Source organism: Saccopteryx leptura, chromosome 3 (assembly GCF_036850995.1).
Source record: "Saccopteryx leptura isolate mSacLep1 chromosome 3, mSacLep1_pri_phased_curated, whole genome shotgun sequence".
Classification (NCBI taxonomy): domain Eukaryota; kingdom Metazoa; phylum Chordata; class Mammalia; order Chiroptera; family Emballonuridae; genus Saccopteryx; species Saccopteryx leptura.
Window position 1 is genome coordinate 241,900,266 of NC_089505.1, and position 27,705 is coordinate 241,927,970.

Below are 27,705 nucleotides of genomic sequence, written 5' to 3' on the forward strand. Positions count from 1 at the left end.
AGATCTGATTGTATCACATTTAAGAATAAGTGTTGATCTCTGAAATTTGTATCAGTTGTATATCAATATGTATAATATGTGTTTCTTGCTGTGAATATACAATCCAGAAAAGTTAGAAAGCCACCGATTTAAAGACCAGGTTCCTAGATCACAGGTTTAGATCTGAGGTTTAATATATCAGATTTAAAAAGCAATGCTAGCCTGACCAGCTGGTGGCGCAGTGGATAGAGTGTCGGACTGGGATGCAGAGGACCCAGGTTCGAGACCCCGAGGTTGCCAGCTTGGGAGCGGGCTCATCTGGTTTGAGCAAAATCCTACCAGCTTGAACCCAAGGTCGCTGGCTCCAGCAAGGGGTTACTCGGTCTGCTGAAGGCCCACAGTCAGGGCACATGTGAGAAGGCAATCAACGAACAACTAAGGTGTCACAACGCGCAATGAAAAACTAATGATTGATGCTTCTCATCTCTCTCCGTCCCTGTCTGTCTGTCCCTGTCTATCCCTCTCTCTGACTCACTCTCTGTCTCTGTAAAAAATAAATAAATAATTTTTTTTTAAAAAAGCAATGCTAAAAAGCAATGGGCTGAGAAAGGTTCTGAGGGCAGCGTGAAGACACCACCTGAGCAAAGGCCTCTAGCCTTCTGCAGGAGAGAACTGGCAATAACAGCAACAGTCCAGACTGCAGCCCTGGCCAGGGAGCAGATGCACCAGTAAGGCCCTCTGGGCTGTGTCACCACATCCAGGGGAAAGGCAACAGCTCCTGCACACTCTGCCCCTCTCAGCACTTTACTGGGGAATCAATAACAAATGAGAATTTGAATTTATTTTAAATATCATGTCCAATATATAAAACAGATATGAGTGAAGGTGTTTCATTAATGGGAGGTACAGGGAAAATCCCTCTCTAGCCCCAGAGGCACTTCTACTTTATTTGATCTCTCTTTAAGACCTCTTCAGAATTTTCGTTTTTGATAGGCGCCATCCACTGAAGCATCCCTGGCCCTTGCTGTCATTTCATAACTCAAAGAATCCCACTAAGAAACGTAAGACTGAAAGACTTGATGTTGACACTTTCGATTACACACTCTCATGTTCCCCTCCGCAGCTCCATTTCTCTCTCCAAAAGCAACCCCTGACATTTATCCAGTATACCTTTCCCAGTTCAAATACTCTTATGATGTGTGCATGGTCATGAGCAATGGATAGCATTACTCTGAAGGGTTTTTCTTTTCATTGACATTCAACTTCTATGAGGTTCACATTCTTCTATAATGTATCACTTATTGTTTTTTTAGATGTAGCCATATTTACATATGTTTATTTATGTACCAGTGCCATCACATGGCTCTCTCATAAACTGTTCCCAAACTGCTGTCATTATAAGCAACACCAGGCCCTGGCCGGTTGGCTTAGCGGTAGAGCGTCGGCCTGGCGTGCAGGGGACCCAGGTTCGATTCCTGGCCAGGGCACATAGGAGAAGCGCCCATTTGCTTCTCCACCCTTCCCTCCTTCCTCTCTGTCTCTCTCTTCCCCTCCCGCAGCCAAGGCTCCATTGGAGCCAGGGATGGCCCGGGCACTGGGGATGGCTCCTTGGCCTCTGCCCCAGGCTCTAGAGTGGCTCTGGTCGCGGCAGGGCGACGCCCCAGAGGGGCAGAGCATCGCCCCCTGGTGGGCGTGCCGGGTGGATCCCGGTCGGGCGCATGCGGGAGTCTGTCTGACTGTATCTCCCTGTTTCCAGCTTCAGAAAAATACAAATATATATATATATATATATATATATATATATATATATATATATAAGCAACACCACTGTGAGCATTCTTGGACACGTCACCTCGAGTTCATATGGGAGTTTGCTCAAGGTATAGTTGGAAGTGGAAGTGCTGGGTTGTCATACACACACATTTTCAACTTAACTAGTTATTGCCAACATCACATCCCAGGACAACCAGTATTGGTAGCTCAATATATGTGCCTGGAACTTTTTACACCTGTGCCCACGCACATATATACATACTTTACAGAATATAAATACACATAAATCTATTTCATGCTTTAGGGTAGGTTGCAGGACTGATTCCAAATTAATTGACCAGAGCCCAGCTGATGAATATTCAGTTTTCCCCTCTTTATAGTATTTCAAGGAACTTTGTGTGTAAATTCACAAACACACTCGTTCTAGTATATGTGCAGAACAGATTGGGTCTGCTGGATCCTCCTCCCATTTTCAAAAAGAGAAAAGGCTGAGTCCCAGAGAGCTGGGGTGAGGAGCTCAGCCCTCCAGCAAGTGAAAAACCAAGGGGCCAGGTTTCCTACTGTCTGGTCTCCACATCTTTAAATGGGCACTTGCTCTGCTTAAGTGAATAAAACATTCAATACACAGTATTCCTTTTAGACAGTCTCCGCTTACACTGTAGAATGTGCGATTATAAAGAGGCACTCTGGGTTTCACAAAGGTCATGTAAAGTCTTACTGTCTCCGCATGGAAAGGAGGTCAGGCAGATAAGTCCTGTCCCAGACCCTTCAGCCCGAGAAGGCTGCAGGAGTCGGCCTCTGGCTCCTGTCCTCAGTCCCAGCAACTCATCACAGAGGTCAAAAGCATACCTGCTGTTCCATGCTGGAGAAGTGGGACGCAAATGGGCTCCCAGGCCTCTGCCCTGAGATCAGGGAAGGAGGCTCAGTGACCACGCAGTGAGGCAACCAGTACAAACTTCAAGAGACAGAGGGAGGTCCCTGTGCCCCCAATGTCAGGAAAGTGATGAGAAGGAAAAAAGCCCATCACACACCTATTCTCTCCAGCAAACTTAGTCACCTGCCTGGATAAGCCAGACATTCAAACCCAACCTGATTTCAAAAACATCTCAGCTGAGCCTGTGCTGCGTGCTCTGGCAGTGCTCACACACCCATAAGGCAGCGTTGCAGTCCTGATGCCCGACCTTCGGCGTAGATGAGTTTGAATCCTGACTCAGCCTCTCCTTAGCTATGTGGCCTTAGGCAAGTTATTTGACCATCCAAGCTTTGAACTCCTCCTCTAAAAATATGTAGAGATAAAATTGGTACCTACTTCCTTGTAGGGTTTGGTGAAAAGTAAATGATTTAGTGTACACAAGAGCTCAGAAAAGCCCTTACCCATAATATACATTTAGTAAATAGACAGGGTACTGGCTCAGTACTAGTGCCTAAAATAAAGACAAGGTTTCTGGCCTTAAAAAGTTGGTAAATTATCAGAATGTCAAGTAGGAACAATAGAAACAGGTATGGCCACGAGTCAGAGGGAGTCGCAGGTACAATAAATGTGATAAACTAGAGGGCATACGAGGGAGACTCGAGAAGTAGGGGAGGCCCCTCACCTCCAGGAGCTCTTTGAAGGGCTGAGACACACACACAGAGAGAGAACAACCCTGAACAAGGTCACACCCTTGAGTCCAGACTGGGTCCCAAGGTTTCAGCACCCTTATTTTAGGAATCGTAGAAAGGTACAAAGTCTTGTTAGACAAATCAGGTCCCCAGAGGCTATCTGGCAGGGAAGCCTCGAGGATACAGGTATGATGGAAATACTGAAGGCATGTGGCATGTGAACAAGCCCTGTCCCGTGCCCTTTCCCAACCCCCCTCCCAGGACTTCTCTGTGGACGCCTTGCTAGTGGCCAGCTCCTTGGCACTCTCTCCTCCCTCAGGTTCTTGGCCCTGGTGGCTCCTCCACTGCCCCAGCAGCTGCCCCTCGGGCTTTTCTCTCCCCCTCTAGAAGTGGGTATCTGTCCCACACCCTTCACCCCTCATGGCCCCACAGATACCTCACCTCTAAAACGGAGGGTTATTGTGAGGCTTAAATGAAACAAGCTGTGTGACACAACTTGGCCCCGTTCCCTTCTCTCAGGCTGTTGCTACTCCCAGGCAGCCAGAAACAACATCCTGGCATCACCATAGAATCTTGTCAGCCTGCTCACCACAGCCCACCCGGGCCACTGGCCGACTGCCATCACCCCTCCTTCACTCTGCATATAACACTGAGGACACCTGTTACACCAGACAGTTGTCGCCCCCCTTCAAAACCTGCCAGTGACTCCCTAATGGCTACTGAAGAAACTGTTTTAAGCAGGCATGCAAAGCCTTCCGTGATCTAGCCCCAACCCACCCTCCACTTCAGTCTCCACCATGGCCCTTTTCTCTGGTCTGATTCAATGACTGGCTGGATAGGACACCATGAGATAGGAATTCTGTATCCAAATAAGGGGATTAAACAGTTTGACAGGTTCTGATTGCACAACTTCAGAGTCTTTAATTCCTTAATATGCTCTTCACATTCTCCAAGTTTATTTGGACTTTTAATACTCTTTTTTTCATGGAGTTCAAGAACCTAGGAAAATCTGTACCAGTTACTCTAGCAAGACTATGGAATGTGCCAGTCAGGTGGGCAAGACACTGCCATGGTCCCTGGCTGTGACCATCATAGGCACATTTGTCGCTCATCACCATCACTGAGTGCAATCCCAGCAGGACCATAAAATCCCAAACTGAGCCAAGCAGCCTTTCTCAGCACATGAGAGGGAAGCAAATGCCTGGCAGTGAGGCCCCGGTTGGGCTGACAAGGATGTACTTCTACCTTGACTGCCAAGGCCACCAGCTTCCCCAGTCTTCCGGTCTAATCTCTCCCACAGACTTCGTCAAATTCTCTGTACGCCTAAATGAGCCAGGGTTGACTTCTGAGGCTTCACACGGAAGAACACTCACTGTCATACAGTTCTTTAGGTCCCTCAGCAAAGCCACCCAAATCTCCCACCAGCTGTGGAGCAGCTGGAGCCATCCCGTCCACCACCATGCCCCACTGAGCAGTACCTGTCCCGTCTGGAGTAGACCTCACAAAGGTGGGCAGCATTTTCACTGAAGCAGTGGGGTGGGTGGTAGCTCCAAGCCCTTTCTCCATCTCCTTGCGAAACCGCTTGGAGATCTCCAGAAGGGTTTCGTCAGAAAGACGCATGTGATAGAGATACTGGTCAACCTGCGCAAGGGGGAAAACAAGAGTAGAGATGTAAGTTAAACACATCATGGTATGCATCTCGGTCATGGAACATCACTCAGCACTTCAAACAAATAAACGCTGTTATATACAGAAGGTTATGTAAGACCTTTTAACAAGAATCTATTTGACAGGACTTTGTCTTTAAAAAAAAAAAACTAAGCTAAAAATTAAAATTAGAAAAGTAGGATTACTTTTATTTCTGGAAATGGTAAAACTAGAAGAAAGGCCTATTAGGGAAGAGGAGCGTTCTTTTCAGGAAGGTTGAGTCTTAATGGCTAAGACATCCTTGAATGAGAGTTCATTACTGACCCTCATCTCTCGTTCTCCCCCTCACACATCTCACGAGGCCAGTCATGTCAACCCCCGACCTAGGCCAAGCAGTGACCATCTCTTGCCTAGAATCACACAATCCCCAACTGCTTCAACTATCTTTACCTCTTCCATCCATTTTCTACCCTCAACCTTTCCATGGCTTTCCATTAGAACCAAACCCCTTGGAAATCCTCCCAAGGCCCTGTATGACCTGGCCTCTCCCATCTACTAATCTCATTGCATGCCTCTACACTCCTGTGCAGACCTTATCCTTGCTTCCCAACTCACCCAATTTTCCCTTCCTGCTTCGGAGCCTATTCACAAGGGCCCTACAGCTCCTTATCCAATTCTGTATCTGCCACTGACAATCTGCCATCTGACCTCTTACCAATCCTTCAAGCCTCTCTCCATGGAGGCCTTCTCTGATCCTCCCAATAAAATTGGCCTCCCATTATTCTAAGAACTCAGACTATTCCCTTCACAAAACCATCTGCAATTTGGATATATATATATATATATATATTTTTTTTTTTTTTTTTTGTATTTCTCTGAAGTTGGAAACAGGGAGACAGTCAGACAGACTCCCACATGCGCCTGACTGGAATCCACCTGGCATGCCCACCAGGGGACGATGCTCTGCCCATCTTGGGGCATCGCTCTGCCGCAATCAGAGCCATTCTAGCGCCTGAGGCAGAGGCCACAGAGCCATCCTCAGCGCCTGGGCAAATGCTGCTCCAATGGAGCCTTGGCTGTGGGAGGGGAAGAGAGAGACAGAGAGGAAGGAGAGGGGGAGGGGTGCAGAAGCAGATGGGCGCTTCTCCTGTGTGCCCTGGCTGGGAATCGAACCTGGGACTCCAACACACCAGGCCAACGCTCTACCACTGAGCCAACTGGCCAGGGCCTGGAAATATATTTTTATTAGTGTCCAAGTATAAGCATCAAGGGCAAAAGGAGCCATGGCTATTTGCTCCCTGAACCCCGGGAGCCTCACACAGAGCCTGATTGATCTTGTTTGCAACATAAATTTACATGAGCTTTTCCCAGATATAATACCAGAAGCATTAGGAGTCCTTCTCAGCCAGTTTCCTTCTTGGAAGCACCCATTTGCCTTGCCCGTAAATATTCCCAGTTTTCTCCTGCTAGGGAAAGATCAGACCAAAAGCCGTCCAGAAGGCACACAAGTTCCCACAATATCCTTGTCCTCAGCAGTAGTGTCTATGACAGGGGAGGCTGCTGGCCATGAAGGAAGGGCTAGAGAGAATCAGGAACCTTGGGCTGGGCTCCCCCTGTGCCCTCAAGGTGTGAAGACTGTGGTCCTCCCAGCCCTATCAGCAAACTTTGGAACCAGAAGGGCCCCTGCTCCTCCAGCTCCAAAACTCCAAGATCCCCACAGGCAAAGCTTGGCTGATGACCACCACCCCTGTTGTTTCTGTGGGTAAAACCAGTCGCCCACCTATCTTTGCCCTTACCCAATGCTGACAAAGGAGCATAAATTTTACCTTTCCCAGACATATATTCTCATTAATATTATAGTCTATGATATTTTCCAACACTCTGAGTCAGGTCTTCTTGGATTTTATTTTAACCAAATTTGCAGTCTAGGATTTCCAGAGAAACAGTAAGAGGTGTCTGATCCTTTCTTTTTGAGTTGTAAAGTTCGTGTATGTCCTCATGCCTCCTGACCGTCCAGAGTACGATCGTACATGTATGTCTTTAAACTTCGAGCTGGAGGTACACGAAAATTGCATAAGTAACAAAAATTTTTATTTTAAAAATGTGTAAGGCAACATTTAAAAAAGGCAAATAGTAAAAAAAAATTTTTAAAAGGCAAATATATGTTCTTCTTGTTTCCATAAATTGGTTATTTAAAAAGATGATTTTAAGTTAATAAAACTATAACTGGAATTAATTTTATTTTTTGGAAAAAAAACTCACTCCGCCTGACCAGGCGGTGGCGCAGTGGATAGAGCGTCAGACTGGGATGCAGAGAACCCAGGTTCGAGACCCCGAGGTCGCCAACTTGCTTGAGCACTGGCTCACCTGGTTTGAGCAAAAGCTCACCAGCTTGGACCCAAGGTCGCTGGCTCGAGCAAGGGGTTACTCAGTCTGCTGAAGGCCCACAGTCAAGGCACATATGAGAAAGCAATCAATGAACAACTAAGGTGTCGCAACAAAAAACTAATGATTGATGCTTCTCATCTCTCCGTTCCTGTCTGTCTGTCCCTGTCTATCCCTCTCTCTGTCTCTTTAAAAAAAAAAAAAAAAACTCATTCCCGGGGGTCAGCAAGCATGAGAAAAACTCACTACTCAAAGGGTTAAGAAAAGGGCAATCCCAGTGTCTTTCTTTGTGTCTCCTTACATGTCTCATGTCTCTCTTCAGGTCTATATCCTAACTCCTTGTCGGTCTGGGGCACGTCCTTCTCTTTGGGACTGTTTCTGCCACTGTAGAATAATGAGACTGGCCCTCCTGAGACCATTTCAAATATCCTGAGCAGAACTCATTTTTTAGCATTCTTGTAAAATCCCAAGAGGTGAAAGACCAGAGTCTACAGTGAAATGCTGAAAGCAGCTGTAAGCAAGAGGAAGGAGTCTGATGAATGGGCCCACCCTTCTCTACGACTGCCCCCTGCCCCGTGATTACAACACAACAAAACCGGCAGACAGCTCCTCCCACAGGGTGGGAAGGGGTGCGCAGCAGGAATCAGGCTTGTCATGCTGGGTTTCCAATTTGCAGAAATGAGGATTCCCCAGCACTCCCCGTTGCCAGCCTTTACTAAAGAGCTACCCCAGACTAAGTCTACCTGTCTGAATCAGGAAGAGTCCAACCATCCATTCTGTTGTCTGATTTCAGGTTCCTGGCACCTTACCTGCCTTGAGCCCCCTGTCTGCCTCAGCCTCCCAGGCTGTTGGGCACCAGCCCCAGCCTGAGCCCAAGCTGGGTCACTGATGTAAGTTTCCTTTAACACTGAGGAGCCAGGATGCTCCTAAGGAGGCCTGGCCTCCTGACTCCCCACAGTGTTGCCTGAGTCTCCCCAGGAGATCAAAGGGTATAGCTTCAGACAAGTCCCCTCTCTCTGTTGGTACAGTGAGTGGGAGACAAATCCCTGGTGACCCTGGGCTCAGGACAATTTTAATCACTGCAGAGGCTGCCTGTTCTGGATCCAAGGACAGCTGGGCTGGTCCCAGAACGCTGCCTCATGGCTTACACATCTTGGTGTGAATGTACAACGTCTGGGACCACCAGATCAGAGGCCAACACCAGGCCACATCCAGGAACAGTCAGGATGCCCTTGTGGGCCACATAATAACTGCAAACCCTTACATGGCTCTGACCTTGTTCTCAAGGTTTTATACCCATTAACCTATTTAATTCTCACAGCAGCCCTGTGAGCTGAGTAGTGTTATAACCACTTTCTACCAAAAGAGGAAGGAAATGTGCCCAAAGTCACACAAATACAAAGGGCCAAGCCAGGATTAGACTGGGCAGCCTGGCTCACCTGTGCTCTTGTCCATTCTGTTAGATAAATGCCCGTTCTCTTGGAGAACAGCAGTATCTACAGAGGCCAAATGGCATTGCAGAACATCCAACTAGCCATCTTCTCTTCCTTTCATTCCCCAAAGCAGACACGAAGGGCAAACAGTGGCAGGGCAGGGCCCATGGGGCTGGCCTGGCAAGTCAGAGGGAAGAGGGGCAGCAGACATGTCTCTGGACGTTATCATGAGTTTGACATATGACAAAGTTGAAGCTCCCACATTGCTACTCTCCCAAAGAGAGGAGAAGAGGGCTAGAGGGTAGCCTTGCTCCTACCCACTCCCCACTCCATAGAGGGCCTTGGGTGTTGCACGAGAAGCAGGAGAGTTCTTGCATGGGAGAGCAGAGCCTGTACTGCCTTCTAAGAGGTTGTACCATCACTCCTTGGGGTGTGAGGTCACATTCACAAAAGAGCAATGGTGGAGTGGTCACAATTCTACAGTGGTCATTCTTAGTTTAACTTTGGTGTTTAAGCTGTGACAAGGCTCATTGGAAATCCAGTTGATGCTTCTCATCTTTAACCCTCAAAGACTAACAAGTTAAAGAGTCAACCTTGACTCAGTCATAGTGCTCTTTACCCAACTGATTATAATCATCTGTCAGTGTTCAATGACAGATGAAAATGATGCCGATAGTTACAGCAGCTTAAACATTTAGCAAGCGTTTCTAACCTGCAAGACACCAACCTATGGCTTTACTGCCTTGACCTCTATTGTCCTTTTGTAACAGGTCACTTGGTGGTGAGGGGGCAGAGCTAGAGGAGAGGTGTGTCTGGCTCTAAAGCCAGATCCTTGGAACCAACAACCTCACCTTTCTTGTGAGCCCTGTTAGCATGGACAGACGCTCTTTGCCTTGTGGTTTCTTGGATGACCATAGGGCCTCAATTTCCTCTTTATCACATGAGATTAAGAGAAAGGATACATACAGAACAGCTGTGAAAATGCAACTTTGGCAATTTGGCCCAAACTTCCCCTCTTGTACAGAATGATGGTGTATCCACCACCCTGAGTTTATTAGGTTCAATTGGGCAGGGATGTTTAATCACCTAATGCCACAGCTTCCTAAGCACATCTCTGGGGCGCACCCAGCCTTGGCTGACACTGTTCTGCTGGATAAGAGGTAAGGGAGGCAGGAGTCAGAAACGAAAAGCAGCCTCCATACAAAGAAAGATTTCCCAGAATGGGAAGGAAGTGAATGTACTGTGCAGAATCCTGCCAACTTTCCGCCACAGTGCAGCCAGAGGGAGGCAGCAGCAGGCACAAAGTCATGGGAGAAAGTCATTTAGGAGATACCAAATGTACTTGGGACAGTAGGACTAAGGCTAAAAAATACTCACTCTTAGAAAGGAAAGGCCCTTGGGAAACCAGTTTAATTCCACTGAACACAAGCAGCATTCAAGTTTGTCTAGTTTGTCTCTCTCACTCCAGGAAGTCATCGAACCTAAGTTTGAATACTTCCAAGCATGACAGGCTCACTACTTTGCTAAATTCGTTAGCTTCTACTGGCGGTCAGCTCTAGTTGTTAGAAAGCTTTTCTTCAGTGTAAGATCTATTTTCTGATAACCTCTGTCTAGTCCCCATTCTGCCACTTGGGATAAGTATTGCCAACTTGGCTGCACATCAAAATGACATGAGGAGTTTTTTAAAAATCATTAAGAATTCCAAAGATCCACTCCAGATTAATCGAATTGACACCTTTAGGTCTGGGTGCTAACACATCTTTCCCTCTCCTTGGGCTGATATCTACCATGCCAATAATGTAATAATGGTAGGTTATGATCTGATCAACATTCTTTAAAGGTCATTTTTACCACTTTTCTGCCTGGGGTGTTTCAAAGTCAGTAGTTAATATATTAGGCTAAGTGTGAAATTGACCTGGGTTGATCATGGATACTGAGAATTGAAAAGACAAGCCTTATACTTGTTGGAAATTATCAAAGCAGAAACATTCAGGCCAACCCTCATTTTGTAGCTGCTGGTGGTGACGTACAGGTTGTGGCACCAGACAAAGTGTTCAAATCCTGCGTTAGCATTTGTACAGCTGTGTGACATTGGCCGAGTTGCTCTCCACCTGAGCCTGTTGCCTCCCTGTAAATAGGATGAATAGCCCCACACAACAGAGTCACTGGCACAGATTGGTGACAAATGTAAAGCTCTACAACCCCTCTTTTCTTTGCGCCTTTCTCCTCTTGTTCTTAGTGTCCCCTTGCCAAGTGGCACCCTTGGAGGATCAAGGATATTTCTTAACTCTACTTAGTCACATTCAGTGATAACAAAACAGAGGCTGTTTCCCTAAATTGTCCCATCCCTTTTTGTGGTGGTCGTGTGACCTATAACATTGGGCCAGTTCTCTTTAAATCTCTACTGGGGCCTGACCAGGCAGTGGCACAGTGGATAGAGCGTCGGACTGGGATGCAGAGGATCCAGGTTCGAGACCCCGAGGTCGCCAGCTTGAGCGCGGGCTCATCTGGTTTGAGCAAAAGCCTACCAGCTTGAACCCAAGGTCGCTGGGTCCAACAAGGGGTTACTCGGTCTGCTGGAGGCCCGCGGTCAAGGCACGTGTGAGAGAGCAATGAATGAACAACTAAGGTGTTACAACGCACAATGAAAAACTAATGATTGATGCTTCTCATCTCTCTTCATTTCTCTCTGTCTGTCCCTGTCTATCCCTCTCTCTGACTCACTCTCTCTGTAAAAAATAAATAAATAAAAATTTTTAAAAAAATTTATAAATCTCTATTGGGGACAAAAAGAGAAAGAAGGGGTCACTTAGGGTTGGGAAACAGGTAGGCCAGAAGCAAAGCCTGACTGAGGTATGGGAAGCCACCTGCCCGCTTGGCAAGGGTGTGTATTAAAGAGAAAGAGAAAACTGTTTCAGAGAGCATCTACTTAGCAATCTTGAGGAGATTAGACCTTCCTCATGGAACAACTTTGGTTAGTTCTTTTTCTTACCATAACATACCACTCTGACATGCCCACTTCTACAAAATTACGGGTAGAGGAGGGAGGGACTCTAAAGGGACATTAACCCCATACTCTCTGAAACAGGATAATACCCCACATGGGAAGCCCATATCTTTAAGGGCCCACATTTTCCTCCAGACTTGCAAACCCTAAAATGAGAGGAAATCATGCCATAGTAACGATGCAAAGAACAGAGGGAGCAGGTCACCCAGGTAGAGGCTCCACTTCAAAGTGGACAGCGGCCTGGGAGGGTCAGATTCAGCCCCAGCCAGGTCTGGGCAGAAGCCCTGGAGGGAATGGCCTAGAGCAAGGGTCCCCAAACTTTTTACACAAGGGGCCAGTTCACTGTCCCTTAGACTGTTGGAGGGCCGCCACATACAGGGCTCCTCTCACTGACCACCAATGAAAGAGGTGCCGCGGGACCAATAAATGGCCTCAGGGGGCCGCATGCGGCCTGCGGGCAGTAGTTTGGGGACGCCTGGCCTAGAGGCAAGAATGAAAAGAGACCTCAGAGAAACTGATGCCAGGAAGAAGTCTTACCCGAGGCCACACAGTTGAGACTAGAATCTGAATCCCCAGACACTTGACTCCATTGCCAAAAATGAAAACAAATGACAATCCTACTACAAGTCCAGAAGGGCCTCTGTCATTCTGCAGGCCAATTCCGATTGAATAGCTGGTGGCTACTGCCTGGTTCCTGAGTCCCAGTGGGAAAACTGTTCTTATCAAACTATTTATTTGTAGAAGAGAACACTATTCCAACTTGACAGTTTCTTATATAAATTACTGCAAATCCTACCTGGAATACCTTAGGGAGTTTCAAAGGGAAGTGGAAAAGAAACTTTAACATCTAAACCTTTAAGATTCATACTGTTTAACCCCCAAGTCTCTGAACAGTGCTAGAATCCCAGCTTTTCCCACTTCATAGCCTTTATTGAAAACTAGTTTGTGCAAAGCACAATGGTGTACAGGAACATAATTTTTAAAAAAATCAGTTCTGGAGATGGATAGTTGTAATGGTTATACAAAGACAAAACACACACATGTACGCACACGTATACACACTCACATACACAATGTCAAAATTTTTTTTTAAGAAAATCAAGATTTGTGCTAAGACTTCACAAATAACACAGAACTCAGCTCATATTATAGACCCAATAAAGGTCTCTGAAATGAATGAAGTGATCAGTCTCAGTGGATAAGAAAGGCGAACACAATACCAGGCAGTCCATGGGAAGTATAACAGCTGTGGGCTATGAGATCAGCATTCAGGGGAACTTGCTTCTGGGCTAAGGACATTCATATACAAAGTAAGTGTATATATTGGCCTACAGACAGTAGGGAGGTCAAATGAAAAGGTTCAGAAGGTATGGGCAAGCCCAAGATCTTAGAAGATTATGAATTCTAGAACCAGAAAGCTACTCACCATCATTACATAACATTACCTACTAAATGCAATGCCTTCATAATTAGTATGATTTAATCCTACTGCTTTTAATCAAGGGATCATGGGAAAGAAGGATCATAAAGATCAGTCCACCGTGTAAGGTGGCTGAGTTGTTCACTCACCAGCCAACTCTCCATAGGGTTAGTGTCAAGAGAAAGCCTGGCTGCCTAGACTTGCTGTGCTTCCTGCTACAGGCCAATGAAATTGAAATGACTGATTCAAGGACAGCTGTCCTTTTTGTTGATTGTCAGAAAGCTCACAGCTCTGTATAATGAACTACCCTTAGTCTTAAGTTTTTGTTTATTTGTTTGTTTTACAGAGACAGAGAGTCAGAGAGAGGGATAGACAGGGACAGACAGACAGGAACGGAGAGATAGAAGCATCAATCATTAGTTTTTCATTGTGCATTGCGATACCTTAGTTGTTCATTGATTGCTTTCTCATATGTGCCTTGAACGCGGGCCTTCAGCAGACCGAGTAACTCCTTGCTCGAGCCAGCGACCTTGGGTCCAAGCTGGTGAGCTTTTGCTCTAACCAGATGAGCCCGCGCTCAAGCTGGCAACCTCGGGGTCTTGAACCTGGGTCGTCCGCATCCCAGTCCGACACTCTATCCACTGTGCCACCACCTGGTCAGGCAGTCTTAAGTTTTTTGGTAATCATCCCTGCCTGTTTGATGACATGACTCTTCTAGAAATCTTTCTTTCTTTCTTTTTTCTTTTTTTTTTTTTTTTTTTTGCAAGAAAGAGGGAGAGAGGAAGAAGAGAAATGAGAAGCATCAACTTGTAGTTGTAGCACTTCAGTTGTTCATTGATTGCTTCTCATACGTGCCTTGACCTGGGGCTCCAGACGAGCCAATGACCCTGGCTCAAGCCAGAGACCCCAGGATCATGTCAATGATCCATCCCATGCTCAAGCCGCAACCGCACAAACTGGTGAGCCCACGCTCAAGCCAGATAAGCCCGCAACCTTGGGGTTTCAAACCTAGACCTCAGCATCCCAGGTCAATGCTCTATCCACTGTGCCACTGCCGATCAAGCTTAATTTTTTTTATCTTTATTTTATTAATTTTAGAGAGAGAGGAAAGAAGGGAGAGGGAGAGACAGGAATATTGATCTGTTCCTGTATGTGCCCTCACAGGGGATCGAACCAGCAACCACTGAGCCTCAGGACAATGCTCTAATCAACTGAGCTATCCAGCCAGAGCTAGAAATCTTTTACCGGAAGCTGAACCATATCACCTAATCCTTTTAGTAAGCAGACAGAAAATACATGATGGAGCAAATGTTTGTTTCCATAGGACACACCCTCCTGGTAGAAAGATAAACTCAAGTAACCTAGTCCAATAAAAAGCAACTCCCCCTCCACCCACCTCCTGTTTCTGCTTCCTTGTTTCTACTTCCTTCTCATCTCCTTCCTATCCCAAGATCTCCTGGCATTTGTCGACATTGTCTTGGTAGCTCTTTATTCCTCACCCTCTCCAAGAGCCCCCAGTACTGACCAGGGCAGAAGAATTGGGGCAAAGAGGTCAGGGTTCGCATGAGTTCTGACTATAAGAAATAAAGGTCAAAGCCCAACTTTAAAAAAAAAAAAAAAAAGCGCCTGACCAGGTGGTGGTGCAGTGGATAGAGCATCAGACTGGGATGCGGAGGACCCAGGTTCGAGACCCCTAGGTTGCCAGCTTGAGCACGACCTCATCTGGGTTGAGAAAAAAAAAAAAAAAAAAAGCTCACCAGCTCGGACCTAAGGTCCCTGAGCAAGGGGTCACTCAGTCTGCTGAAGGCCCACGGTCAAGGCACATATGAGAGAGCAGTCAATGAACAACTAAGGTGTCGCAACGAGAAACTGATACTTGATGCTTCTCATCTCTGTCCGTTCCTGTCTGTCTATCCCTATCTATCCCTCTCTCTGACTCTCTCGCTGTCCCTGTAATAAAAAAAAAAAAAAGCAACTCCCCAAATATATAAGCATCAGGGCCTAGGACATAGAAGCACGGCTATAACACAAGGGGCAGGGCCACATCACCTACCACCACTTGTAACAACATGCAGAGGTGAATCCCACGACATAAAGTTGGGGGGAAGAAGGCAGACCTAATAGGAGATACACTGCATTTAAGTCCATTTAAACTAAGTACAGATATAGACCTATGCTGGTACGTGTCAGCATAATGCTTACACTAAGTGGTGGTTAGTGCTGGTGCTGATCTGTGACTAGATCAGGGTGGTGGTTACCTGGTGTATGAAGTTTTCTGTGCATATCATACTTTAATTTAAAAATATTGGAAGAAAAAAAATGGCAAGGCACTGATTGGACCTAGTCTCCCCACCAAACATGGTCAGAGGGCCAAAGGAGATCAGACTTTAAAAGAGGTCAAACTAGAGGAAAGAGCCATAATCTAAATGCAACCACACACAGCCGTCCAGTGACTATGTGCTCACACCTGCTTGCAGCTTAGTTTTGAAAGAATTCCATTTTTGCATTCTTCCTTTGCCAGTGTCTTACCACAAATCTTTGATGAGGAAACCAAAGTTTGGAGAAGCTTCTTCAAACTGCAGGCCAAGTCCCTGGCAGGACCCACACAACCTGTGGACAGTTGAGTGTCCTCACCTGGTGTGCCCAGGCCAAGAAAGCCAAGTAACTGCTGTCAGCGACCTCATTAATAATAACGCCTTCACAGACACCTGAGAAGACCACGGCTGGGCAAAGCGCAGCGAAAAGGTGAGCTGCAGAGGAAAGGAAACAGCAGCTCCTGGATTCTTCAAGGCTCCAGTCCTCTGCAATGCAGTTAAACCAAAAGTCACAGATCTGCCACAGGACTTGCTTCAGATGGGACAAGGCGGACCCTGACTGGGGACTAGGGCCCACCATGCCACCTCAGGGAGATCCCAGCTCTGCAGCACTGCGCCCTGACCAGCCTGGCATGGCAGCATGAGTGTAGGCCGACAGGCCTTCTTCCAGGATCCTGTTGCACTGTTGTGAGTTACAGGGCTTCCTGTTCTTCCAGTTCTTGCTCTCAGCTGCATCAAATTACAGCCAGACTTCAGGCAGCAGCATCTGTCAGAAGTCCAGTAGATGGGCATTTGGGACACCTGTCTTGGGACCCTCCTGTCTGCAAATATTTTGTTCCAAGTGTGGGGCAGCAGTGCAAAGAAGGAATGTGTCCCAGATGTACATGGCCCTGAGGACACTGGCATCAAGGAGACCCCAGTCTTTGCCTGCAAGGGGCTCAGTCTATTGGTGGGAGGCAAATATGTCCGCAAAAATTACAAACTGAAGGTAAAGGAAGAGAGTAGGCAGTTTCTTTCCCTGTATAAAATACAGATTTATAATAATTTAAGTCACACACATCAATACAATCCTGAGGAGTGTTTGCCTTGCAAAGGCTAGAAATGTGTTGTGCCAACCCCATACCTAAAATGTTCTTCTCCTCTGGCCTAACAAACTCCCACTTGCCCTTCAGGGCCCAGCATAAATGGCCCCCATTCCTAAATGCCTTTCCAAATTCCCCAGCCATGATGCCAATGCACTTTTGATGCCTTGTGACTGTCACCCTCACTGGTCCCAGAAGACTAAAGACACTAACTACATGTTCCCAATTTCATATTTGTGAGGCCAGCAGCTAACTATCTCAGTACTGAAATACAGTAGGTGCTCAAGACATATTTGTTAGTTACATACAGGGGGCCATAGGAGTGTCAAGGATGGTAGTAACTTGGGTGAAAGGGAAGAACTGGCTACTCCAGACTGCCCAGGGGATCTGAGCTTGACCTTGGTCTTCAGGCCTGGGTCCTAGCTGTCCGTGAAACTGGCAGCAGCACAATTTCCTCTCCACACACCCGTCAGCCCTGCTAGTACCCCAGGTCTCCTAAGAACCAGATTCTGCCTCCCTTAGCCCCACACCTGTCTGGTACCCACAGTCCACCTGCTGGACCAAATCCCTTCAGGGCTGTCCTCCTGCACCATGTTCAGCCCTAGACCTTCCCAGTCTGCCCGCCCACCCCACAACTGTGCCCACTGTAGGCAGCGCAGCCATAGGTCCATTAGCCCAGGACAATCTCAGTTTACACTGTGATAGCAGTGTAACTATACTGCTCACAAATATTAGGGGATATTTCAAAACGAATATGAAGCAGCCTGACCACGTGGTGGCGCAGTGGATAGAGTGCCAAACTGGGATGCGGAGGACCCAGGTTCGAATCCCCAAGGTTGCCAGCTTGAGTGTGGGCTCATCTGGTTTGATGGCTTGAGCAAGGGGTCACTCGCTCTGCTGTAGCCTCCTGGTCAAGGCACATATGAGAAAGCAATCAGTGAACAACTAAGGTGCCACAACAAAGAACTGATGCTTCTCATCTCTTTCCCTTCCTGTCTGTCTATCCCTATCTGTCCTTCTCTCTGTCACACACACACACAAAAAAAGAATATAAAGCAATAAAATATCCCCTAATTTATTTATTTTTTTTTGTATTTTTCTGAAGTTAGAAGTGGAGAGGCAGACAGACTCTCGCATGCGTCGGACCAGGATCCACCTGGCATGCTCACCAGGGGCGATGCTCTGCCCATCTGGGGCATTGCTCCATTGTGGCCAGGCCACCGTTGTGATCAGGCCATTCTAGCGCCTGAGATGGAAGCCATGGAGCCGTCCTGAGCGCCTGGGCGAATTTTTGCTCCAGTGGAGCCTTGGCAGAGGGAGGGGAAGAGAGAGGCAGAGAGAAAGGAGAAGGGGAAGGGTGGAGAAACAGATGGGTGCTTCTCCTGTGTGCCTTGACCGGGAATCGAACCCAGGACTTCCACACACTGGGCCAATGCTCTACCACTGAGCCAACCGGCCAGGGCCTATATCCCCTAATTTTTACGAGCCCCCTTTCACTCTCAAAAGTGACTGAGTTTGAACAATAAATCCAAGGGTCACCCTGGGTACAGGCCACAAAGCAAACCATGACTCTGTTCTTAAGAGAGCCCACACCTAAATGATGAGAAGAACTCGCGTTGGCAAATGGGGCTGAAAGGAAAGAGGATGGGGATCAAGCTACTGGGTTCTTGCTCTGGAGCTTGTCCTGTGCAAGCTTGGGTTGCTCCCCAAATACACAGCAGTAAGGGACCCTTTCCCTCATCTGTAAAATGATGGGTTTGGACTAGATATCCCCAAAGGTCATCCTTCTCAACTGCCACCTGACTCATAACCCCATGAAACTGAAATACAAATGGCCATCTCCGATTGTCCCGGGGAGCCCCATGCTGGGGTTTAGGACCTGGGCTCTGGAATCAAACTGCCTACGTTTGAATTCTGACTTGCCCTTGAGCAAGGTGCCATTCTTTTCTATGCCTGGGTTCTTCATAAGGCCTGAGTTACAGTAAAGTACATAGACAGGGCCTGGAACTTAGTGCAATGTTTATCTTTAGACCTTCGGAATTGAGGTGAGAAAGGAACTGATGGGACATGGCTGGGAGGCATTGAGACAGGAAAATTGGGGAGGAAGCAGGAAGCAGGAGGGGAAAGTCCCTCAAATGGGAGAAAGGATAAGTGGCAGCTTCAAATGCCCTCATTTAACCCTAAGTAAAGCTGCCCAATGGCTTATCTGGCTTCAGTCCTCTATCAGACAATATGGAGATGCCAGAAGGAAGAGGTTGGGAACAGGCCCAAGAACAGGGACTGGGGAGGGGTTGCTGAGCTGAGGGTGAGAGTGAGGAGGGGCAGGAAGGCTGGGTGAGTGCATGGGTGCCATAGGATCCCAGGCCAGGCTCTCAGTCCTGATTACTCTTCGTTAACTCCAAGATAATCAAAGTCCTCCAAGGAAGGAACGTCAAGGGTATGCTTAGAGATACACAGATACAAGTGCAGAAAGCATGGCCACCACTAATACAGGGCAGCACTCCAGGGGAAACAGGATTCTCTGGCTCCTGTTCCCACAGGAACAAAGGCAAGAGACCTCACTGGGTTTAGACAAGACAAAGGCTGTACAAGGATGAGGAGAATAGTTTGGGTTCCACAAAGAGGGTGCCGTTGGCTTTGTCAAGAACCTCAGGCTTGCCTGACCAGGTGGTGGCGCAATGGAGAGGAAGTCGAACTGGGATGTGGAGGACCAGGTTCGAGACCCTAGGTTGCCAGCTTGAGCGCGGGCTCATCTGGTTTGAGCAAGGCTCACCAGCTTGGACCCAAGGTCGCTGGCTTGAGCAAGGGGTTACTTGGTCTGCTGAAGGCCCCCAGTCAAGGCACATATGAGAAAGCAATCAATGAACAACTAAGGAGCCGCAATGAAGAATTGATGTTTCTCATCTCTCTCCCTTCCTGTCTGTCTGTCCCTATCTGTCCCTCTCTCTGACTCCCTTTGTCTCTGTCACAAAAAAAAGAACCCCAGGCTTGCTTAAGCGTGGGCTCACTAGCTTCACTAGCTTGAGCACAGGTCGCTGGCTTGAGCGTGGGATCATAAACATGTCCCCATGGTCGCTGGCTTGAAGCCCAAGGTCACTGGCTTGAGCCCAAGGTTGCTGGCTTGAGCAAGGAGTCACTCGCTCTGCTGTAGCCCCCCTGCCCCCATCAAGGCACATATGAGAAAGCAATCAATGAATAACTAAGGTACCACAACTATAAATTGATGCTTCTCATCTCTCTTCCTTCCTGTCTGTCCCTATCTATCCCTCTGTATCTGTAATAATAAAAAAAAAGAACCCCAAGCTTCTTAGTGTCAGGAGGGGGTCACACTGGACAGAACAGAGTCTATATATGAGGAGCAAAAAGCTCTCTGCTGAGGCCCAAAATGGCCAGGGACCCTCCACTTAATTTGCCAAAGGAATGTGGAAATGACCAGTCCCTTCAGTGAAACCCCAGAGGTCAGTGAGACTAAAACCTACTGTGACTGGACCTATGATAGCACAGGGCAGCTCAAACGGTTTCTCCCATGGGAAGCCCAGAGTCTGAGGCAGATGTGACGAAGGATGAGCAAGTGTCTCTTTGGCCAACTCTGGCAAAAATGGCCTCAGCAACTGCCCCGGGAGCCTCTGTCCTGCCCTCTGGGAGAAAGAGACTAGGTTTCTACAGTGAAAAGGGGTTGAACTAAAGGTGTGATTCTTCAGCAGCTGTGACCCTCCTGGCTTCCCAAAGAGGACGCTGCAATCTGAGGTGCACCAATGACAAAGGCATCCCAGAGACTCCCCCGTTGGGGTACTACCTCCCCAGAGGACCAGAAGGAAAGCAAGTTGGAGGAAGAGCTCAAAGATGGCTCTCCTCTGGCCAGGAAAGAGGTTTTAGAGGTTGAAGGGACAAGGAGGATGCTTCCTTCTATCTTTCCTTTAGGAACTTCCCACTCTTCTGCCCTCCCTGTCTTCTACTCTAATCTGACATCAGAGAACATAAACGGGCCAGAACCTCTAAGCCCTAAAAGCCCTTAGGAAAAAAGTAGGATATCTTTTACTCCTGACCAGATGGACAGCAAGAGTATCTAAGTGTGTCTTTCTCTATGTACTAATATTGAACACATAAAGTATTGATCATGTGTCAGGCACAGCTCTGAGAGCTTCACATACTTAACTCTTTTTTAATCCTTACAACAACCCTACTAAGGTGTTATCCAAACATTCTCCAGTTTTTAAATTTTATTTATTGAGAGAGAGAGGAAGGGAAACAAAAAGAGAAAGACAGGAACACTGATCTGTTCCTGTATGTGCCCTGACCGGGGATTGAACTGGCAACCTCTGCACTTCAGGACAATGTTCTAACCAACTGAGCTATCCAGCCAGGACTAACACTTCATCTTGTATAAGAGGAAGAAATAGGCCTAGAAAGGTTAAATTAACCAGCCTAAGTGCAACAGATGGTTTTCTAGTGAACCAGGATTCAACCCCAGGAAGCCTGGTTATATACCCCACCATGCAGCCTCCCCAGTAACTTCTGGACTATAGCCCTCAGTGGGTGTCAATGGCCCCTATCCTCTGCTCCCAGCTGTGGAAGTGACTGAGCTCATGCTCATCCAGCACATATGCCTGCCTTATTCAGAAGGCTGGTGGATGCCTGGCCTCCATGCAAACCCCAGCAATAGCAGGGTGAGACTCTCCTCGGGACAACTGAGCAGACTTCCCTCCATTGACTTCCCAGAGTGCGTATATAGCTCACATTCTTCTGGTTGAGGACAGAAAAATAGTAATCCAAGTAAGCCCCCTTCTGCCAGAGGTAATGGGCACCCACTGACTGCTGTGCATCTACAGGCCTCACCTTAAATTCACCTTTTGTAAAAGGCCATTCCACCATGACAGATCCATGACATGGCACACTGAGAGCTGAGAGTTATGGTCCTACTTGAAGCTACCAACTAGCTTTATGGACACCATAAACTGAAGGGGATGGACCATGTTCTTCTAATGCTGTTTCTCAACCTATACATATTTTGGGCCAGAAGTTGTGAAGGAGCTGTTCTGTGCACTATAAGATGTTTAGCTGTACCCCTTGACTCTACTAATTAGATACAGCAACACATCGCCACCCACCTACCTTGTGACAATTAAAAATATCTCCAAACATTGAGAAAGTTCACTGGGGGGGGGGGGGGGGGGGGGGGGGCAAAATCACTAGTAGTTGAAAAGTACTATTCTAAAAGAAGACTAAAATGAAACACATTTTGCAGTAAAGTGGAATTCTTGCTATTTAAGATAGGCTGGTAAAGCCCCTCATGTAAGATCAGCCACCCCAAAATGTCAATAGCACTGTAGTGGAGAGACCTGCTCTAGAAGTTAGCAGAAACAGCCACTGAGTGCAAGGAAATATGCCTGTGGTCCATGGCATGTGATGTTAAGACGTAGTCCGTCTCAACTCTGGGACTTGATCTGCCAACTCCCATCCCAACCCCATCGCTTTGAAAAGGCAAAGACAGACAGCATACAGTGTTGGAAAACAAACCAAACTTGCTGACTTCAAAACTCAACAATGCTAATGAGAAACCCATTGTCAAGAGTTGTCTTTTAAACCAGAAGTATCTGAACAAAGGAAGCCAGTTTTCTGGGATTCTCAAGTTCTTTTAGTACATTAGATTTCATTACTCTGACTGCCAGATTTTTCAAGAAAACTGATGCAGTTTGTGTTGTTTTGATCCCTCCTGGAAAAGGCCCCCTAACTGCCCTCAAACTCTTCAGGGTGCTAAAAAAAAGTTTAACTTTAGAAAAATAAAAATGTTTTTTAAAAAAAATGTTGGCTTTGTCTGAGGAGCCTCTAAGGAAATTTTAATTCATTCAAGGGTAAAGAAAAAAGTGCTTCCTAGAGCTTGCTAAAATAGAAGTTTGACAACAAAACAAAGGAATGGTTAGCAGGAGCTACAAAATATTCCTACCACCATCAGCTATCATCTGAGCAGTGAAGGGACAGTATTAGTGTTAGTATTAGCATTAATACTAAGTATTAAGTTACAAGTTGAACAAATGTGACAAATTATTCCTCATTTAACTACATAATACATCATTTAACTTAAAGTCATATTAAGTGAGGATTTACTATAATAGTTATCTACTTCATGGCATTGTTGTAAATATTAATGAACTAACATATGTAAAGAACTTAAAACAGTTCCTGGTACACAGTAGATGTAGTATGTGTTGCTCTTGAGTTTCAGTGACACTCAACAAAAAATGAACAATTAACCCTTTCTCCCCTTCTAATGGCACAAAAACACTGGGCTTGTCCATCAAGAAACTTTAAAGTCAATAGTTCTGAGCAGGTGAATCTCAGCTTTCTATGCCTCAGACAAAACCCAGAAGATGTTAGATGATGAGGATTTCCGAAGAGTCAAAATCAAGGCCTTTTCAAAAACCTCTAAAATTGAACTCGTGTCTTCCTTCTCTCCTAATTCCTCCTTCCAGCAGCAACGTGAAAAGATGCTTTCAAAATATTCTCTCTGATTCTCTTCCTATTTTCTATGTATAGCTGGAATCAAACAGCTATGCTCACCTAAGTCAGGAGGCTAAATCCCAGGTTCTGACACCTGGTGAGTTAAAGGCTTAACTCAATTCTGCCCCCATTGGAAAATTTAGAGGAAATACATTCAAATGTCCACCAGACACTTCACAGGCAGAAAGGAAGCTGCAAGCTTGGAGAAGCCCACAAGAGAGACGTTTTTTCATGGCTGTGCTTAATCATCACAAGTCCATAGAGTGGACAAAGCCATTGTTGTCATTCTCACCGTACAAAAAGAAATTAACAGTCCAAACAGGCAAAGTGGCCTACTCAGGGTCCTCTGTTTTAAAAATAACACAAAACAGAGATTAGAACTCATTTGTAGATAACCTGGTTGATTTCTTTCCACTTTGGGACCAAAGAGATGGCCCCCTTCCAGGCCAGGAGGGTGGAACAACTCCACAGTGCCCTTCCTAACCTCTTTCCTCTAGATAGGGGAAGAGTTAATTTGTAAAAGAAGAACCTCAGTTGGATTAAATATACTACAGCTTTGCATTTTAGAACTTGCCAAGGGATGACAGTCTTTCCCAAGTGTTAACTCACTTCTTAAGCAGAGAAGCCCAAAGTTGCCAAGATCCTGCCAGTTCACAGACATGTTCTTAAAGAAACTGAATTAAAGTGCAGAGCAGGACCACATCCCAGGAATCCGTTAGTAACAGCCATCGGTAAGCAGAGTAAAACTCAACTCAAACAGCCACCTGCTACTCCCTACTCCAGCTTGAGACTTGAGTAACGTCATGCTTTATTTCAGGGCTCATCTGACACGGCTCTAAAAACACCAAGATGGTAAACCCCCCCCCCCCCCATTCTGTCCTTTGCTCAGGATACCCATAATGGGAGTAGAGTAGGTTGCCGAAGCAAAAGATAATGTCGAGATATTTCTCCAAAACTGCGTTTCCACCAAAACACAAAAACTTCAAGTATGTAACTGGGCAAGACTCGGTCATTTCCTCACAGCACTGAACACCCCCCACCCCCGCCCATTCCCTTTTCTCAAATCCTAGCTGAAGTCCAAGGCCAGGAGCCAATCCTGAAATCCCGAACATTTCAGAAGCAATTCTCCCCAGAGTGAGAGCGCCTTGGGCCCAGCCAGGCCCCACCCCCAACCCATACCCGGAGGCACAGAAAGCTAGGCACGCGGCCCAGCCAGAGACTCTTTCTTATGTAAATGACCGTCCACAGATCGAACTCGGGCTGGGTAGTGGCGGGGGTGGGAGGAACGAGATGGGCACAAAGAGGTCAGGGCCAAGGGCAAGAAAAAGCTCGTTTTCGGAAACACAAAAATCTCAAGAAAGACGGAGGGGAGGGCACGGGGAGGAATGACAGGGGAAGTTGGTTCTCTGCGAGTAACTTACAGGAGTACCAGAAGTAACATCCCAAACCCGCCCCCCATACTTGGAGGCGGGCCGAGGGGGCCAAGGAAGGCGGGGCGGTTCCGAGGCAGGGGTAATCGGGTAGGTGGGTCTGTACGCCCCTAGCGGAGGCTCAGTTCCGGACACCTCAGTTCCGGGGAGGGGGCGCGGCGGGCGGAGTTCCTCTGTCTCTTTGCCCTCTCCGTCTCGGGTCGATCTCTCCGCAAGACCTTGTGAAACTCTAAAGGGAACCGCAAGTCCCCAGAACGCTGTCCTTTAGCGCGGGAGCCTCCCGGTAATCCCACGCGGCGGCGGGGCCTCCTCCCCCAACCACGATTCTCCCCACGTGCTCTCGCCGGAACACGGCTGCGAAAGAGGGTCTCATCTCACAAGGGCCATCAGTCTACGACTACTAACGAGGTGACCCGCCCTTCAATGAAAAAAAAAAAAGGCACAAGCGCGCGCCGGATGGCAGGGAAGAAGAGCGGTGCGGAGAGCCCCGGTGCCTCGCACGCGCGCACAAGCCTGCCCGAGTCTAACGGACGTGGCTCCTCGTGTCCAGGAGTTTCCCGGCCGCCCAAACTTTATCTACGTCCTCCGCCTCAAATGGGGAAGAACAGTGTCCTCAGAGTGAAGGGTAGTTTCGGCCTGGACCTGGGAGAGAGGGCCGGGAACCTCGCAACTTTGTCAGAGGCGAGCCAGCCACCCCCGCCCGCGCTTACTTTACCTTCTGCACTTGGTCATGGTTGAGCTCCGTGAAGAAGTAGGCGAGCAGATGCGAGGCGATCATTTTGCCACTGCCCGACCGCGCGGAGTTGAGAAACCAAGTCTGCAGCGCGTGTGGGGAAGTAGGGTGGCGCGGTCAGACAGCTTTGGCAGCGCAGCCGGGACCGGTGAGTCTGAGCGGCCCACAAAGAAAGTTAACAGCGATGGTGCGCCCGGCAGAAAGGTCTCGGGTCTCTAGAAACGGGTCACAACTGCTAGAAGCCTCCCAAAAATCACTCCCGGCGACGTGTCCGGTTGTCCCGCTGTCAAGGCTCTAGCTTAAGCCACAGGATCACTAAGACTCAACTGAGGAAGAATCTTAGCCCGACTCCACTAGGGTGATCGGACCTGTCCAGTTCACACGCGTACTGCTCTCCCAGCGGATCTTCTGGGCTTGGTGACTTGACGTTGCTAGTGGCGCCCCGGGACTCCTGAACTAGAGTTTCGTGCAACAATGTGGCTTATTGAGAAGCTGCCGGCTTGCGAGCCGCCCAGTCAGTGACGCGCCGACGTCCATTGGCTGCGCGTGGAGGGTGTGTGCGCCCCGGGCCGCCCGCCGCCGCAGTTCAGCCAGTCAGCGCGCACGGTCCGTGGGCGCGGCCGCTCAGACACCCGAGCCCGCAAGCCAGAGGGGCGCGGCAGGGGGGGAGGCGGGACCAGGCGGCAGGGATGCGACGTGTAGTCCGTGGCAAAAGGCTGAGGAGGAAAGGCGCATGAGCCGCCAATGCGTCAGGCTCAGCTGTGGGTGGGGGGCGCGTGATCACAGACCCGGTGTGTGGGGGAACTGGAAAGACTGGTCACCCGACCAGCACACGCCCTGTTCATGGAGAGAGAGGTACCGTCTGGCTTCTCGTGGTGATGTGAGTGACCCCACTGGCGAGTCCCAACTGAAGCACCTTGGTTCTCACCTGTTGTGGTTCAACTATCCTCCAATGCTGATGCAAAGTGAGCCACACTGCAGCTGCTGCTTACTTAATTCCAGGCATTACAAAACTCATAGGATGTGGCTTTTACTAATCTCATTTACAGATGAGAAAATTGAGGCACAGGGCCGTTAACAGATAGACTTACACAAGTCACACTGCCCATAAAGGGTAAATGGAAAAAGAAACCCATATATATACTGCTCACAAAAATTAGGGGATATTTCAAAATGAATGTGAAGTGATAAAAAAAAAAAAAGCATTTAATTTTTTTATTAATATCAGAAAAGCAAAGGACAAGTCAAAGACAGTTGTTTGATTATGCAAATGAGATGCAAAACCAACTTTTATTTCATTGGTAAAAATGCACTATACAAAAGGCTGAAAGTACTGGAGTATCTGCACGTTCCCTGATCCCCTAATTTTTGTGAGCAGTGTACATCTGACTTTAAGACACTATTCTTTTCCTTATTACCCCATTCTACCAGCCAGGAAAGTAGAAGGCAGGAGGAAATTAACTGTGTCTGCAGCTGTGGGACTGATGTGTGGGTGAAATTTGGTGTGTAGTTAATGGGTAACCAAAGGATGCTGAGAGGATGGGAGCCACAGCCACAGCTGATGCCTAGCACCATACTCCCAAATTTATATATTTGGTGGAAGCTGGTAAGAATGAAATAATAACTGCAGCAGACAAGAGATTGGTGCTTGTGGAGAATAACAAGCCTGGAGCTGGAGAGGTCGCAGTGGAGTAAAGATGAAGGTCTGCCATGTTCTACGAGGAATTTCTCCTTCTAAGGTGACCAATCGTCCTCCTTTAGGGAGGACAGTCCTTCTTTTGTAAGTTCCGTCCTCCTCGAAAAGTGTCCTCCTACATGTCCTCCTTTTTGATATTGGAAGACTAATCTGTAAATGTCCATATTCGATCCGTGCAAAGTTGATCCATTGCATGTGATGTGACGTGTTTGTATTTGACATGATGACTCATCAAGGATCAATACAGTGCGACCAGAGGCATTTATGAGATGTGTGCGCTCCACACGGGAGACCTTGAGAGAGTGCACGATATACCGCATGCTCAAATGGCTTTGTATACTTCTTACTGAAACACGACATGGCACATACGACATTGTAGACTCACGATTATTTCTTTCTCAGTGAATATTCAATCATAGACAGGTAAGCACAATTCACATAAAATTCAATATGAAGGATATTTCTTGTTCAGATATTTCCAATATATTGTTACAAGATGATACATTGACAAAAAATATTCATTCAATGGATATTTTCTTACAGTTATTAAAAATTAATAGGCATGTAAGCATAATTATATCATATTATAGTGTGTTATTGTTGCAATGAATAAAATGTTTCTTTTATTTACGGTATTGTTTTCTTCCATTTATTTTTGTCCTTTTTATTGTAAAAAAGTTGGTCACCTTAATTATACAAGTAATA

The 27,705-nt window shown here is 47.2% G+C and overlaps 1 protein-coding gene across 1 annotated transcript in view; it reads right to left on the minus strand.

Annotated features, from left to right (window-relative positions):
- HK2 (hexokinase 2) overlaps positions 1 to 25,820 on the minus strand; it is a 66,097-nt gene extending 40,277 nt beyond the window's left edge. The window contains exons 1-2 of the mRNA XM_066377894.1: positions 25,287 to 25,820; positions 4,833 to 4,995 (exon numbers count right to left, since the gene is read on the minus strand). Coding sequence (XP_066233991.1) covers positions 4,833 to 4,995; positions 25,287 to 25,349 — 226 coding nt within the window. The 5' untranslated portion in view covers positions 25,350 to 25,820. The remainder of the gene's footprint in view (positions 1 to 4,832; positions 4,996 to 25,286) is intronic.
- Between the last annotated feature and the right edge of the window lie 1,885 nt (positions 25,821 to 27,705).